General features: G+C 51.1%; 5 protein-coding genes across 5 annotated transcripts; 3 read left to right on the top strand and 2 right to left on the bottom strand.

The window, feature by feature from the left end:
* Positions 1-854: 854 nt before the first annotated feature.
* BGZ61DRAFT_540262 (uncharacterized protein) lies at positions 855-1,547 on the bottom strand (the record flags this gene model as incomplete). Its single annotated transcript, XM_046254883.1, has 3 exons — positions 855-941; positions 994-1,228; positions 1,282-1,547. The coding sequence occupies 3 exons, from the start codon at positions 1,545-1,547 to the stop codon at positions 855-857; spliced, it is 588 nt and encodes a 195-aa protein (XP_046095688.1).
* Positions 1,548-3,356: 1,809 nt separating this feature from the next.
* Positions 3,357-4,268, top strand: BGZ61DRAFT_465422 (uncharacterized protein). The gene has a single exon (XM_046247582.1). The coding sequence runs from the start codon at positions 3,486-3,488 to the stop codon at positions 4,059-4,061; it is 576 nt and encodes a 191-aa protein (XP_046095687.1). The 5' UTR covers positions 3,357-3,485; the 3' UTR covers positions 4,062-4,268.
* A 1,077-nt stretch (positions 4,269-5,345) lies between these two features.
* Positions 5,346-6,167, top strand: BGZ61DRAFT_499818 (uncharacterized protein; the record flags this gene model as incomplete). The annotated part of the gene is made up of 1 exon (XM_046251446.1): positions 5,346-6,167. The coding sequence occupies one exon, from the start codon at positions 5,346-5,348 to the stop codon at positions 6,165-6,167; it is 822 nt and encodes a 273-aa protein (XP_046095686.1).
* A 4,913-nt stretch (positions 6,168-11,080) lies between these two features.
* BGZ61DRAFT_321538 (uncharacterized protein) lies at positions 11,081-11,314 on the top strand (the record flags this gene model as incomplete). The annotated part of the gene is made up of 1 exon (XM_046238943.1): positions 11,081-11,314. A coding segment is annotated over one exon (234 nt), but the record flags the coding sequence as incomplete, so codon positions are not given.
* Positions 11,315-12,069: 755 nt separating this feature from the next.
* On the bottom strand, positions 12,070-12,671 carry BGZ61DRAFT_292883 (uncharacterized protein; the record flags this gene model as incomplete). The annotated part of the gene is made up of 3 exons (XM_046238591.1): positions 12,070-12,427; positions 12,481-12,583; positions 12,629-12,671. Coding segments are annotated over 3 exons (504 nt in total), but the record flags the coding sequence as incomplete, so codon positions are not given.
* Between the last annotated feature and the right edge of the window lie 3,025 nt (positions 12,672-15,696).

The raw sequence follows: 15,696 nt of genomic DNA, 5'->3' as shown, positions 1-15,696 counted from the left end.
AGCTGAAACAAGAGGCGGGAATGGCCCGTAAGCCTATTTACTTCACTACTACGGAGGGCCCTTTCAAAAGTCTTTTCCAAGCGCCAAATGCGCCACATCTCTCAATCCTTGTTAGTTACTTAAGATACAAGGTGTAGAATCCAGCCACAATGAGTTAGCTGCTACATCCACTATAGTTTTAGGGGTGCTAGGGGAATTTGAATGTAATACAGTGAGGATAGGCTGCTGTAAAATTAGCAGCCTTTAGCGGATAAGGCACCATAGAAAGTACTTGATGTACTTAACCAAGCCACAGTCGTCGGATTTCCTTTTTCAAACTAGCGCTTGGAAAAGACTTTTGAAAGGGCCCTCCGTAGTCAGTAAAACGTTTTGAATCTATTCTATTTGCTCTCTATGCTAGTGTCTACAATGGCTCTGCCAGCTGAAAATGGATATAACAAGAGATAACGGCGCTCAAGATTTTAGTTCATGAACCATGGCATGATTCTGAAAGTGCATCTTGTGGTTGAATGATAGCTTACAAACCCTGCAGCAGATCTCACTGCCGTCCCGCATATTAGATAGATGCCTGCGTCGGAAGTGCTTAGATAAATCGCCGGCCGTGTAAAACTCGCGGATGAGGTCCTCCACGCCTACATCATCTGGCGCCAAGGAGAGAACCTTTCCGACGCAGACAAACACCGTCTTGGCCGCTCCCTCTCTGTCTTAACGAAAATGGACCTTATAGCGATATGCAGAGGGCTTTCGGCTTGAGGATCGCTGGTCGTTGCATGTCGGCTTGGCACGGTCGATGCAGTGTTCGTGCGCTCTCCCAGCTTGAATGACTTCTTTGTCGTGCTGATGGTCGTCTCAATTTACCCCTTGAGGTCATCGATCGTCATGCATCGGTTGGCGCGCCTCTCATCGCTTAATCCGTGCTTCTTCGCCAGATCCTTGAGAACCTGCCGAGGGGGTTAGCACAGGGAGGCGAGCTCTGTATTCAAACCAAGTTACCTTGTGCATGCTCCGATCCATTTTCGAGTCGACCTTATCCCCCGTGGCTCTCTCGAAGACGAGTCGGAATACTTTCCAGTAGGTGCCCAAAGAACTTTTCTTCTTGGTTCCTCGAATCTTCCTGCCGTCTTTGCCGACTTTTTGGTTGAGGCGCCAGTCGAAGAAGTTGTACAACAGCGGGATGGAGAGGCATCTGTAACATTCCACCGGCTCGCGAGAGAGGACCTTGCAGTACCTGCCGAGAAAACTAATCAGTAAGAACAACCCAAGTTGTGACAAATTACGTACTCGTGCCATAGCTCCTCCGTCGCATCCAAGAGTAGCGTGCTGCCAGGGCTATAGTCTTGGCTGTCGTAAGCGCTGTCGCGGTCTTCAATGTCAGCATCGGCGTCGGGGTCCACATCGTCTATGGACAGGTCTTCTATGTCGGTCGGATCGATCTCGCAGTCGGAAAGCTCGCCATTATCGACGTCAAATAGGTCGTCATCGCTCTGCGGTGTGAAGAATGCATCTGAGTCGTACCGATCGTCAGGCTCGTGGGGACGGAAGGTCATGCTGGTGGCTTGAGTGCCAGACCGCGCGAGTGATGCCGTGGAACGTCGGGCGAGGGTGGAGTGAGAGAGGGAGTGAGAGGAAGATGGGAGGGATAATGAAGGGCGACAAGCACGGGGATGCAGGTCCCTTAAATAGGCCGCTGAGTGCCATTGTGCGTCGCAGGGCCATTTTTGGCCCATCCATAACTGTTGACAGAAAACGGGAATGAAGAACAAGAAAGTTGAGGACCGAGGGGTCGGCAAACTGGCGTATTTGGTGGGGCCGAGCTGTGACGCACCAGGTACCTGACGCCCTGTTGTGGGTCCTCTGGGATGGCGGTCCTTAAAGCGGCGACGGTTTCCTGGCAAATCTGCCACCCGAGACTGGAGGCAGAAATCAATGTGTGCACTCACTTCCTGGGTGCAAGTCCAAATCCTTGGAAAGATGCGGCGGGAAACGGTATTGGCGAAGTGTGTTTAGTGGAGACTCTGTTACCTACCAGGGTCTGTCGCGATATTTGCCCAAAAAACAAGCGAGGTATGCCACGGGGATGTGGTGCTGGAGGTAGGTACTTCGTAGCGTGAGAGGGAGCGGGAGGGGAGGGGCACGCGATCGCGAGCAGGCTGAAGCCCCACTGACAACGGGAAACGCGTATCGAGCGCGTCTCAAGAGGCCTTCGAATGAATCGCTGTCGACAAGCGCGCTTCGACAATAACGAGAGCCATCCGCTAAACCAAGGGGGGGGGGGGGAAGAGGGAAGAGAGTACGAGGGAGGGAGACGCGGCACATCTAGCCACCAGCCCCTGGTCCATGACCTGTCCAACGTCTCGGCTGTGACTCGGAACTTCTCCCCGGGAACCGGATCCACAGCGCCCTTCGTCAGCGCTTGAACAAACCCACCCACACAACGGCTTTTAGAAGGTTAGGTGTGGATAACATTGTATTAGCTACAAACACCAATACTTGTCAGGAATGCTCGCCGGATGTTGCTTCGAGCACACCTGAGGGCCCTCCTTTTTAGGTGTTTGTACTGGGTAATGGAATAGTGATGCCTCGTCATAAAGTGGGAATTGATGTCACCCAGAGTTAATCAATGTTTCAGGTAGTTCTGGGTTAGGTCTCTCGTATCTGTTGGTTCTAGCAGTCTTTGAAGTGATCTGGTGCGCAATTGGCAACGCGGCTAGCGTACCGTTATGTCGGGATTGGTGTGGTAGCCGCTGTCCAGTAGCATAGACAGCTTATATGGGCCTCGGCCAAGTTTTTGCAAAAGGTTCCGCATCTTAGATTACTCCGTGATAATCGGCAGAGTGCATCGGGTCTAATATCCCGATCTGTGGCTAGCTGTATGCGAATTCCTTCCTGATCCGCCAATGCTCCGGATCACGTCCCCCCCAAATCATCAAGCCAATACTGACTCGTCGGGCCTACCTCACTTGCAAAGCTGGGAGCGTCGGAAGTGGACAGAGTGCAATTCTGGTATTGAAGAACCTTCACAATTGCAGGTTGACGAGTGCGCTATGGCCAAAGATGAGGCAAGAAGGCACCGATGTGATAAGAGCGGGGGCACAGTTTCCTTTCGTCCGACTCAGCGATTACGTGCGATGATGTTGCCACTACGTTCTGTTGGTTCCCCCCTGCTCGTTGGCTCCCCCTGCTCGTTGGCTCCCCCTGCTCGTTGGTTGGCGAAGGCATCGTTGGTGATTGGTGGATCTGTGTGGTTGTACTACGTCCTCCCTAGAAACATAGGACAGGCAGCCAGTAACACCATCCCCTGTTGATCGACTAAAGAGGGCGAAATTGACTTTCGTGTCCACCGAGCGGAGTCATCATGGAAATTCGAAAAGTGTTAATCAATAGCTTGGCTGAGTACATAAGCAGAGAGCCCCAGCAACCAGCCTCAAAAACCCCCATTCCAGGCTAAAATCTTCTTCTGCTTTCACTTTACCTCACTCAGTTTTATGATGTGTTACTTCGACCAGGTTGTCTGGGCTTGCGGCAATTGGAAGTGGGGCAAGTTTCGCCAGCAATGCAACAAAGAGCACCGCATTGGAGAGACCTGCGGATTGAAGCTCGTGTATGGGCGGCAGGACGAAGCAAAAAAATGCAAAGTATGCGATCAAGTGACGAAGAAGGAAAACCGGATTGAAAGGACGACCGAAAGAATGGCTTGGCTTCGTGAATGGAAGTATTTCGCCAGCGTTGAAAGATGTGAAGAAGAGGTGGCTTCCCTCAAAGATGAAATTTTGAGACTGCGCGAGCAACACAGCACGGACATGTGTGGAGGAGCTGCCTTCCGCCTCGAATCCGGAAGTCCATTCGAGCCCCACGCCCGCATTGGCGGTCCACCCTCTTGCCCGTCTATTCCCGTCAGCCTTACTGAATGGCACAATGATCTCAGCAGAGCGTGTCCATCAATGATGCTCTTCGAAATCTATGCAGCCAGGCGTCAGACGCGGCCGAAAGACAACAACAATCATTCACGTCTCTCAACAACCTCAGCTGGAGTCAAAAAGCACCGAAAAATCCAGGCTTAAACTTCCTTGTCAGTCAATGGTTGGCTCAACGTACCGCGCAGCCGCTGGTAATGGCTATTTTCCCAAGTCCAAGGAGAGGAGGAGAGCGGGGAATTGTAATGGACCCAGGAACAAGGCTGGAGATGCTGATTCGATGTCTTGTTGAACGAATACGACCCTGTTATACTTTCGATTAGTGACGAGAAATGTACCTTGCATCGCTCACCATACATATGACCTTTTTATTACTTGCTAGGTTGTGCTTCAACGACTACCAAGTTATTGGCTGATTGGATTGACGTGGCTGGATTGAGGTGGTCGGACCACGACTTGGCTGAGATAACATCAACAATAGCATTTATCGACTTGACTCGACGTCTTAGGCAGGCATCGATTTTATCTTCACTATATAGCACCAATGGATTTCTATTTGTCTTTAGAATTGATTATGCAGTATTGTTCAATGCAGCGACTCGGAGACTAAAATGAATCATGACAACCAGGCTTAAGAGGAATGTAGACAATGGAAACTTAAATGTTGAGATGTATTAATCCAAGGCCTGAGATCACGACCACACTATGAATTGGCCGTCCTCATTGCGGGACTTGCGCTTCTTTGTAGCCTCTCGGGAAACGCTATGAATGTCCTCGAGATGGATCCACAGCTGTTCTGGGGATTGAAGCATAACTGGACATTTTGGGTGCGGGCAAGGTAAGTTGCTGGGGTTAGGTTCAGCCTGAATGTATTTCGTGAGTCGGAATAAAACAAGGCTAATGGCTGGTCTATCCAAGACTTCTACCAACTTATCAAGCCCGCACGAACGCTTCGGTGGGGGACGGCGGCCTTCATCACCTGTCGAAGTTGTCTTGCGACAACATCTGACGGCCGAGGAGGAAGCACAGATTCACTAGCAATTCCAACAGGCGTGCCTCCGGGACCGTCAGGTCTTATGGAGCGGCATGGACCGCAGTCAGGCACAGAAATGGGCAGACGATCATCGCATGCAGAAGCTGACAACGGCAACTCTTCAATGCACCGATCTGTCGCCATCCACAGAAGGTATTGGACATCATGCTTCTAAGGATCGTTCGTCCTCAGCTGTGTCTAAACATATAATAGGTCAGCCGTCACGAAGTAACTGCTGTTTCGTGCATTTGTGTCTGTCTAGTGGGCTCCACCTTTCCGATTCTTGTCGAAAGGCAAATTGTGGCGTTAGCCAAAATTGAACGTCTAGTAGGTTGCAAATTAAATAAAGTAGTTGAAGTGAAGCAAGTCCTATCCTCTCATCCAGCGGTACAGTACACATGATTACCTCCATTATTATTATCCTCAGCGCCGTCCTTGGTGTCTCCGCTCAACTCGGCGGCTATGCCCATAGGGCTGTCCACCAACGACGGTTCGCCGTCACCAAAGACCCCATCATCACAGCCACTACTACTTTCACCAAATACGTGACCGAGGCTGCCATTGCTGACGCTAGCTCTTCCAGCGTCGCCGTCACTTACCACGACTTCTGCACCGACAGTAAACCCAAGCGTGCCTCCGCTGAGCAGATCGCCTACAAGGGTAATACGGGAACCAGTGACGACTACGGCTGCAACATTATAATGCTCAGCAATATTAACGCAGCCTCTCAGTACAAGTACACCGCCAGATTCAACAACGCCGTCGACCGGGACCAGGCTTGCGTTTGCTTCAACAAGATCGGCCCCAATGGTGGTATCAATGGCTCTTGGAAGGGCAATCATGCCATCTCCTTCACCCTCGCCGCCAGTGGTACGGAAGTTATTGCATTCGATGACAACTCTCAGGGTGGGTGTGCTTGTAGTGTTGGCACTGAGGTCGTCACTACCGCCATTGGCCAGTTCGCGGGCACTTGGCTCGAGTTCGACTTTGGCAACGTATCCAATGACAACTGGTCTGGTGCTGATGCCTCCTGCCTGGTCGCTGCCAAGAACGGCCTCGAAACTCCCGCCCTGAAGGTCTGCGGCTCCGGTATTTGCTCCACCATAAACAGCGACGGCAGTGGTGAGAACGCTTACGTCAAGGGAATGGAGGCTGAGGATGGTGTGGGCCTGAACCTTCCCCCCGGTAAGGTCCGCCTTACTCTCACAGTTGGCGAGTAAAGTTGAATATGAGGGGGGAGAACTGGCTAAGTTCTACGCATCATAAGGTGAAGCCACTTAAAGATAGGTGATTCTAGACCGAAATCCCTGAGTGTATTAACATATAGGCTAAAGTTAGTTTGATGGAGGATGTTGATTATATTATTTCTATATATGTAAATTTAAAGAGTAACTTATAAGATTATGCAATATTTAATTTATTACCCTCTATCTCTTATTACTCAACTTTTTCTCTATTTTATCCATCAAGCATATGCAAACACTTGGAAACCGCGATGTAATTCGGCAACTGAATATCCAAGTTAATAGAGTCAATTTTCAAGTCTCCATCAAGAAATCCACGATAAAGCCCCTGAAGTTCTATAATCCGGACCTGCCTCCAGTCAGTAGAACTCGAATATAAAGTTTGGATTAATATACCTGTGATGAATATGACAGGTAGCCGCTTGTTTGAGGTATGAACATTACCCATTCTTTTATGGTTTTGTTTTCTGCGTTCCGGTAGTCGATGAGAAATTGGTAGAGACTGCCTTTGTTGAGTTGGCATCCGGTGGGCTCCATGTTTGATTTGCAATTTGAAGAGTTGTTAATGGGATTGCTGGTAAAGAAGGCTACAGTGTAGATAACCTCACTTATATACAAACAGGCGGGTTTCCCTTTAGTACACTGGCCGGGTAATTCGCTCCATACAAGTGACTGATAATGTATACTGAAACTATGCGAGCCAATCTCATAGAAGCATTCTTCAAGGCAACCCACTAGCTAGCTGCAGCGGGACGGCGCAGTGTATCAATCCCTCACTAGCATCCTGCAAGGAAGCAAGTTTCCCTTGAGCATTGTGGTCACATCAGCCCACTAAATCGCGACACCGTGTCCCTGTTTAGGGTAAGGCTCCAGCTAGATTTGCAGCGAACAGCCTCACTAAGAGAAATAGCTGCGTGTTGTTTGCCAAAGGCGGCATAGATCACCAGATTTCTCTGAGGAAAATGGCTCAGTTAAGGGTCTAGCCAATTACAACAATGCTATTAAAACCTAGCCAAGATAGCGGAGAGTACTGCAGTGACATCCGGATAATACCCAAGAATTTCGCATGTAGTTTTACATAAGGCTAGTCACACGATTCGTGGGGAATAGTTCCGGCGATATACCCTTTAGGTAGCCAAGTGAGGTAATAGTTCCTTATGCAACATTCCTCCTTAACAGTCGTCATGCCAAGCCTACGACCAACAGCATTTTGATTCATAGCCGTTCCACACTGCATGAGGTACCGTTATTCTTACCCCAAATCCACTTCTAGCACCTCACTCCCTCCGTTATGTCGGCTGGATAAACCTACCCTCTTTTGCCGCCGCTAAAGCTCGTGAAATTACTATAACCATTTTGAGCAGCATTTTGAGCTGGAGACAAGAGGGATACCACCAACGAATTTGCTACCCAAATACTGTATCTGTTTTGGCTCCACTATATTTTAAAGCTTGGTAGCTGCAGTAGAGATAGAAATAGGACGTCGCCATTCCATTGCTTCATTCATCCCTGCCTTTGCCCATCGTCCACCCCACCCATTCTCTCTTATCAAAGCCGTTTCCTCAAGACATTTTAGAACGCTTTACTTGAGACAGATCGTCGGGCCCAGACCGCTTGGTATTGCTCGAGTCCTATCTAGTCAATTAGCAAAGCCCATCTATCAAACATATCGGGCTCAAATTACAGAAGTCGAGAGTGAAGGCGGTTTCGGATCTAAAGAGTCAGCGCTTCAGTGAACTAGCCCGCTATGCAACTGAAGCCAAACGTACCTTGAGTCTTCTCAACCTGAACTAAGCTCTGATATCTATCCTTCAAGAGTTTTCTAGTTGAGTTTTGTTCGTTGAATATATTGATTATTTTGGGCTGCTCGTTGTTGAAGACATTGTGTAGGTCAATTCCAAGCTCTCTATCCGCAATTTCAAGCATGCGGAGGGTTTTGCTAAAGATCTGAGCCTGCAATGTCGGAGATTGTGCGCATTTGGTCACGATACTTATGGTGATCTCGGATAGTGAATATTCTCGACGGGTCACTATGTCCAAGTTGAACTCCAAGGAGTATACCTTATTGAGGGTGTTGGTAAGAGAATCAAGCAGGTCTGGGTCAGTATTGAACTGACCTAGGAGTCGGTCCCAGGAAGTAGGGAAATCTTTGAACACTCAATGTGCCCAAATGGGAGATTGAGAAAGTCTTTCAAGATGTCAAGAGCTGAATTGATGGCATATGGTGCCAAAGTAGCCTGAAACATCTTGTGGATTTTAGAGTTGTCCAGAATCCACATGCAAGTCAGTTGATGAAGTGAAAGGTAGAATCGATTTTCATTTGCGTTGGCATTTAACAGAGGCTGAAATTTCGATTTGTTAGTCCCAAGAGATTCAATGAATGAATTGAGGCGTTGAAAGCAACGCATCGGGTCGCTTCTTGTAGGAGCCAACTCAAACACATCCAATACAGATTCAACTGGACTAGTAGGCATTGTTGGGTTGGCAGAAGTACCTGTCTGGCTGGGCCGCAGTACATTCCAGTATTTAGCGTAGTTGTTCCTTGAACTGGCTGCCCTTCTTCTGTAATCTGAGAATTGCAGACTGCTCTTCCAAGAAGATTGTTTCGAGCTTCGTTAAAAGACCATTCTCCAACTCAAGAATCTTACAACTCTAGAGAAACAACAAACGCTTCAGTGGTAGAGATCGGCAAAAAAGGTCCATTGTTAAATCATTTGCCGTCAGAGGATAACTTCGGACCTTGACTATGTCCACGAGGCCATCTGTCGCATTGAAAACTACAGCAAAAGTGGAATGAACACTCCGCTAATGCGTAGTGTAACAACGGCATATATTATATGTGACACCATCCCAGGAGGAGGAGAACTGGGTCAAAAAATCGGTAATCTGCGCTTCCAGGTATCGATCGATGGGCAAATCTCCGAACCATTGGCATGGGGTAGGCATGATCGGAAGTAACTTTTTAAAAGCGGAGTCCATAACCTCGGTGTCAGGGGTGTGGTGAAAGCACTTGTAGATGGTCGAATTGTTAAGAGACCATTGGTAAAGTAGCTGATGAATTCCGATATATAGATCATCTTGGCAAAGGCAAGCCTCCTCTGTGATCCAGGCCTTCGGTCCCATTGTCTTTGTTGTCCTAGGGAAATCTAGCAGCATATATGTTGTTTGATTACAAGGGTCCGTTGGAGATTGCCTTTCGGTAGATTCGGCGACAGCATGGGAGGAGTTGGATGCGTGAGCATTGGGGACGGAATGGGGAGTGAACCCCAGTTCAATCTGGCTGGGGTAATGAAGTGGGCGGCGCTCTGTCTGGTCTTCGATATGGGACGATAGAGTTGGCGTATGTATCATAGAGGACGAGGTACACACACACACAGGGAATGTGTCGCAGTGCCTGGAGGAACTACGAAGTAAGTTCCGGAAGGTTCCTTTGCCTGGAGGAACTACGAAGTGCCTGGAGGAACTACGAAGTAAGTTCCGGAAGGTTCCTTTGCCTGGCCTTGACAGACACACAGAAAGCACGGACCATTTTGCCAAGACCTCTTCGATTTTGCGGTGTCATTTATTTATTTTTACTGTTACTTTTTACTGTGAGCGACGGCTTACTCTGGATACACGGTTGCTTTTTAGCCAGGGTAGTGTATTTGTGGTTTCTTCGAGGAAGAGATATATAGACTTTTACTATTATAAGTCCATCGCACCTGTGCGAGAAAAGGAGACGTTGGTGACATTGTTTCCTTACAGCTTATAAATGTAACTGCCAAGGTGCATGCTATGACTTGGCCTCAGAATCGCACCAGAGAGAAGGGTCGTCTTCCTCGTCGACTTCGGTTACCGAGGTAGACTCTGTTATAGCATCCCAATCCTGAAACCACCTCTCGTGTCTGTGGTCACGCTCGAAACGCTGCCTTGTCTCGTCCCCCAGCCTCTCCAGCTTGTAAACGGCGTCCCTCATTTGCCTATCTAATACGTTCTTCGGCTCGATAAAATCGCCCCGTGCTGGCCTCCGGAAGAGATACAGCCCCTCCCACCTCTCCGCCCTCGAGAGCTGCACGTATAGGCTCATAAAACTAGGTCTTGTCGTTATGCTGCCGCCGTGAACGCCTTTGAGGTTAAGAAGGACCTCTGAGAACTGCTTACCCTGGCTTTTCTGGTCCGTCATAGCGAAGGCGGGGGTGCATAGGGGTCCTGTTCTATGGGTGACCAATTGAAAGCCTGCCTTGCTTCTCAAGCTGGGATTCCTCCGTCGCATAGAGTCGGGGATAACTACTGTTTTGCTCTTGATGAGGATAGTACCTTTCGGGAGCCCGGGTACTTCGAGGTCTGCAATATCGTCTGACTGAAGGAGAATGGCTGTCGGGGGGGCCAGGTGGAGCGTCACGTCGCTGGCGAGGGCAATGGTGCCGCAGGCGAGGTCGGGAAAGATGTCGACCGCCCTGAAGGGCGCCCCGTTGACCAGCTTCAACCCAGTAAGCTGGTTCCGGGTCACCACTACTGGCATCCCTTGCGTATAGAAGAACAGCCCAGGGGTTGGAAGTTGTGAGTCGTCTCCGTAGCGGAGCACGTCACATAGCTCTTCCACACGCAACCGCTTTCCTGCTTCAGTGTCGTGCTTGGCCACGAAGATGGAGATATGCTTGCCCTGGGCGCGAGCCCACTGCATGACGGCTGCCATGTTCAGGTCCCATCTATCTTGGTTCAGAGGTGTGATCGCCCTCAGCCCATTGGCGAAAGAGGGCTGGGATGCTTGGTTATACAGGCGACGACATAGCCGTTGGAAGTCCAGCTCGGTCTGCTCCCCATTGCGCAGGCGCCGGAGGAAGCCACGCAACCTTGCACAGCCAGCAGTTCGGACCTGTTCGCGAAGCATGACGACGGTTGTAAACTGGAGGAACAGTTTATGTGCTGCTACATGCTTTGCCAAGCTCTCCGGACTCTGTCTGTTGTGTTCTCTAGGCTCTGGTAAGAGGAGGCTGGTCTGTCTGACCGGGTCAAACTGGAAGAAATCGCCAAAGAAGATGACGATTGGGATCCCACCAAAAGGGCGATGCACATCATCTCTATACAGCCTCAGGCGGCTGTCTACAGATGCAAGCGTGAGGCCGCCCACCTGGCTGATCTCGTCGACGATCAACATAATCTTATTCTTCCAATGTAGTTTCTCTTCTTCCGATATATTCTTCGTAGTCTCTGTCCTGTCATTGAATCCAATGTTAGAGGCGGAATGGAGGGTCACTCCACCAATGAGTGCAGCCGCGTTTCCGCTTGCGCCTGTCAGGAGCAGCGTGTGAAGGCCGCCTTTCAGCCGGAACATGTCTTTGATAGCGTGTATAACGCGAGACTTTCCCGTGCCCCCTTCACCACCGACGTATTGGAGGTGCTGCTTGCCCTCCTCTTCCTGGAGCCGAGTGCCGCGCTCGTCGAGGAAGACTGCCGGTAGCAGCACCGCCATCGACTGTAGCTTGTTCAAGGTCCACTGCCTCGCCAGACTTAGAGCGACGTCGACATGTGACATAGCAGGGCCGACTTCGAGACGCATCTGGCCCCCCGGGCCAACTCCGTTAGCTGGTATTTCTTCCATCTGAGCGGGCCGCCTTGGGACATTCGGCCTTCCATGGGGCCCATCAGCGTACGCGGAGGACGCATTACTCTCCCTTCCCTGAATATTTGCCCTGACGCTGGTGTCTTCTTTCTTCTGGAGCTTCAATATCGCATCGATTTCCTCCCGGCTGAGGAGGCCCGTGCCCCGGAAAGGTGAATCTTGAATGTCTTGTAGCATCGTGTAGAACTGTCGGCCCCGCTGGGCGGCGGTGTTGTCATCCTCTCCCAGATCGATTGCCCTCGCCTCTTCGTGCAAGCATCTCAGCGCCGAACTCACAGGCATGTCCTTGATTTCGCTCCTCCGGACTGCCGATAGGACACCCAGAAAGGCGTCATAATACTCTTGTGAGTCGATGTTCTCGTTATCCGCCCTGCCGCCATCCTCCTCCCCCATTTGATCGCCAAAGGCGTCCGCATCCACGATCTCTTCAAAGTCCTGGTCCAGACCCTGAAGCTTACGGTCGGCCCGAGCGTCTTCTGCGGAAACGCGTAATAAAGCGATGTTACGGACGTAAGAGCGAACTCGGTCGCTTAGCATTTCCTGGAACCTTCGCCAAAGTCCAGGTATATCATCTGCTGGCTCGCCTTGAAACCTTTCCCAAGGAACAAACAGGACAAGATGCAAGACTGCGTTCCTATCAATACCCCGTAAGTACTTTACTTCACGTTATAGGGCCTTAATACCTACTTCTTTACGAAGTTTTCATCTTGTTCGTCGAACTCGTCCGTAAGACGGCCATCGAAGACAGGCACCGCCGTTTTGCTGGGAGTTCGGAGGCATTGGACCCAGCCTTTACAGACGGTTGCCGTTGGTGGAAAAGGAATAGGTGTCGTACCTCTCCACCGGGAGCGTTCCTTCTTCAAGACCACAAAGGACATATAGTCGTAGAAGCAGAGGTCTTGGAGGATCGGGCCGCGGTGTTTGTAAGCTTCCAAGTAGGGCAACTTAAAGCCGTCTGCTTGGAAATAGATGTTGTCTGGTTGCGGCTCTCGACCAAGTGCTACCAGCGCTTCCCGCAGACTCGGCCACTGTCTAGCGCAGGCCCAGTACAAGGAATTAAGATGCACCCAGGTCCAAGCAGGAACATTTGTAAAGTCAGTCTCGAAGCCGAGCAGATAGCCAAGTACCTCGGGTTGCGAGAGCTCTCTGCTCGTGAAAATTCGGTTTGCGACGCGTAGCAAGAACGATTTGGTTTCATCTTCCATCGTCGACGTCGACGTAGTACCTGGATTGCCTGGTCCCCCTTGCTGTTGGCGGGCCAGGTCCAATAGCTCTGCGGCAAGCGCGAGCCGCTTCCACATAGGAGCGTTAAGCTTCGTAGCGTAGTTGCAGATGTAGTGTATGAGCGCCAGCCCCTTTTTACGCGTGAGAATCATTGATACATCATGATTGTGCCGCAGCCCTATAGCCATGCTCTGGTTATACTGATTGACCATATGATGATCTCTCCTCACTTCGAGCAGGCCGTCCTCTGTAAAGCCGGTCTCCGGCACAAGTCTCCAAGGAGCCCGGAAACGGCACAGCTGCGTTTTACACTTTGCCAGGCCCGCCTTCAAAACTTCCTTAATAGAGTACTTGACGCACGTAGCAGTATGGTGATGGACCTGGCAGCGAGATGCAATAAAGTTGGCCTCGTGCTCAAACCTCCCCGATAACCACTCTGGGTCGCGCATCAGCTCAGGCTCGACCGCAGTAGTTTTCTTGCCGCTCTCTACCGCCTCCTTCGCCAGAGCCTCGTTCAGGGTTGCAGTAAATATATCGTCCACGAAGCTCTTGACCTTGGACCGGTATTCTCCCTCATCGGGATCGGCCATGTCGCGGACGAGATCCGATAGGGCCAGGTTGCCATCTAACCAGAGTAGGCCGTGTAGGTGGAGAGCCCCGCGGTCGTTGGTCTCGACGGTCGCATAGTAATGGCTCACATTCCCGTAAACAGACGGTCGTCCGACGCGAACGTAATGCTCGAAAAAAAGAGAGATCTCGCGGAAGAAGAAGAGCGTTGAGCTGAGAGGGTCGTGGACCGAGAGGGTTGTCACCTGCAACGATGTGCTTAGAGCACGAAGCAACGCTCTAGCGGCCTCGTCATCCCGTCCCCTATGCGCCGCGAGCTTCAGCTTCACCGGGTTGTTGATGTCATTGGGATTTAACGTAAACCAGATGGCTGTGAGGCCGAATTCCACTATCATCGACCAGATCTTCTTCCGCATAGATAGGCGGCTCTCGTTTGATAAAGGATGTCGGCTACCGTAGAGTGAGAGTTCCTTCATAAGTGCGATAACGTCCCTGTCTGTGGTCTTTCCCGTCTCGAACATCTCCTTTTGCGCTTCGCGCAAGCGCTCGGGCGTCAGCTTCTGGTATATTCCCTCGACTCGCCGAAACGCCGACCGCTTCAGGCGGCCCTGGGCAATCCACCGGTTCCGAGACCTTACCATCATGTTGAAGACAAGGAACGAAAAGGCAGGGTGTTGGGCGCAATGCCCGCCGTGCCGCTGCAGAACGACTTTGGCCCAAGACTCCAGGGTCATATCTCGCAGCAGGGGGTTCGCTGGATCTCCCACCTCGTTCCGATCCGCCACTCGTGGTCCGCCGCGGCCATAAGGGAAGCAACAAGGGAAGGTCTTTGGGAAATAATCTGGGGAAAAGCCGTCCGCGAACTCACGACCATGTGACACCCGGATGAACGGACGACCTGAGGAGCCATGAACCTGCATCGACGGGGCCTCGCCTGCACCACCTTCGTACCTATCGTCGAACTCTCGCTCTGCCTGCAGCGCCAGACTGATGAACTCTAGCTTGTCCTGCTCTGCAAAGGCAGCCTGCTCGTCTATCGGGAACATCGCCGAGGAATGTAGCTCAAACACCCGCTCCGACGTTTCCTCGGCCGTCGCTTCCTCCAAGCTAAGGGGTTTTACGCCACGCGCAGGCTCAAATTGTCTAGCGCCACACTTAGATCTTTCTGCTAGCTCCATCGCAATGTCCTCGACCGTCGACACTTGACCAGGAAAGTCCTGCCCTCGATCGGTTGGAGGCACGATCTGTGCTGTCCGTATAAGCTCTTCTGCAGTCTCTTCTTCCCTCACCATGCGTTGGTAAGCTTGTGTTGGTACGTCGCTGCCGTCTTCGAAGGCCCAACTTTCCATCTCCTCTTCGTGGATCACGATGTCGACGTAAAGGGGGTTGTTTGCTCGCAGCCACTGTAACGCTGTGCGGAGGGCACCGGGTCGAACGCTGAGCAGTTTACTCACATCTCGAGGCGTGGGTCGCTCTAAGCCGGTCCAAATCACATGCACCTGCTCCAGTATCGACACAAGTGGGTGCGGCAGGATCGTGGCAGCCAAAGACTCCACGTCATTGGGGAACACCGTGATATGACCCACGACGTGCTTCCGATATGTCGGGCCGGTTACCTGGCCACGTTGGATGTTAAACTTGGTGATGAGCCCGTATGCCGCATTGAGAGAGATCAGCTTCTCCTCGAGAGGGGTAAGGTCTTTCAGCTCCTCTGGATACCGATGCTCGCAGCCGATGAGTATCGTGCCCCCCATGCATGCATCTGGGACCTTGCCTCGGTCGAAAGCCGCTCGACAGGAAAAGCATATCGGCACTACGGTCTCGCCATCTCCCTCCGGGAAGCATCTCTTACACACCAGTAAGTTGGTCATTGCTAAACGAATCTCGTCAGGCAACGCCTTTTTCCAGTCGGCATGGTCTAGGTCCCGTGGCTTCTTCTGTAGATAGCAAACTGAGCATACTGCTATCTCCATGCTGCCTTCATCGTGGAAGGCTTTTAGAAAGGACTGGACTGTGTCGACCTTACGATTTGCAGGCACAGGGTTGCACCAATCACGGCGATTCGAGGCCGCTTGCTTCTCTTGGAAGGATTGCTCTACTGCTTGCATCAGC

The sequence above is a fragment of the Ilyonectria robusta genome (assembly GCF_021365365.1).
Source record: "Ilyonectria robusta strain PMI_751 chromosome Unknown BGZ61scaffold_41, whole genome shotgun sequence".
Classification (NCBI taxonomy): domain Eukaryota; kingdom Fungi; phylum Ascomycota; class Sordariomycetes; order Hypocreales; family Nectriaceae; genus Ilyonectria; species Ilyonectria robusta.
This window is presented reverse-complemented; position numbering and strand designations above follow the sequence as displayed.

What these genes read in the sequence shown, in the direction of transcription:
- BGZ61DRAFT_465422 (XM_046247582.1), top strand. Translation starts at nt 3,486, where the DNA reads ATGATGTGTTACTTCGACCAGGTTGTCTGGGCTTGCGGCAATTGGAAG.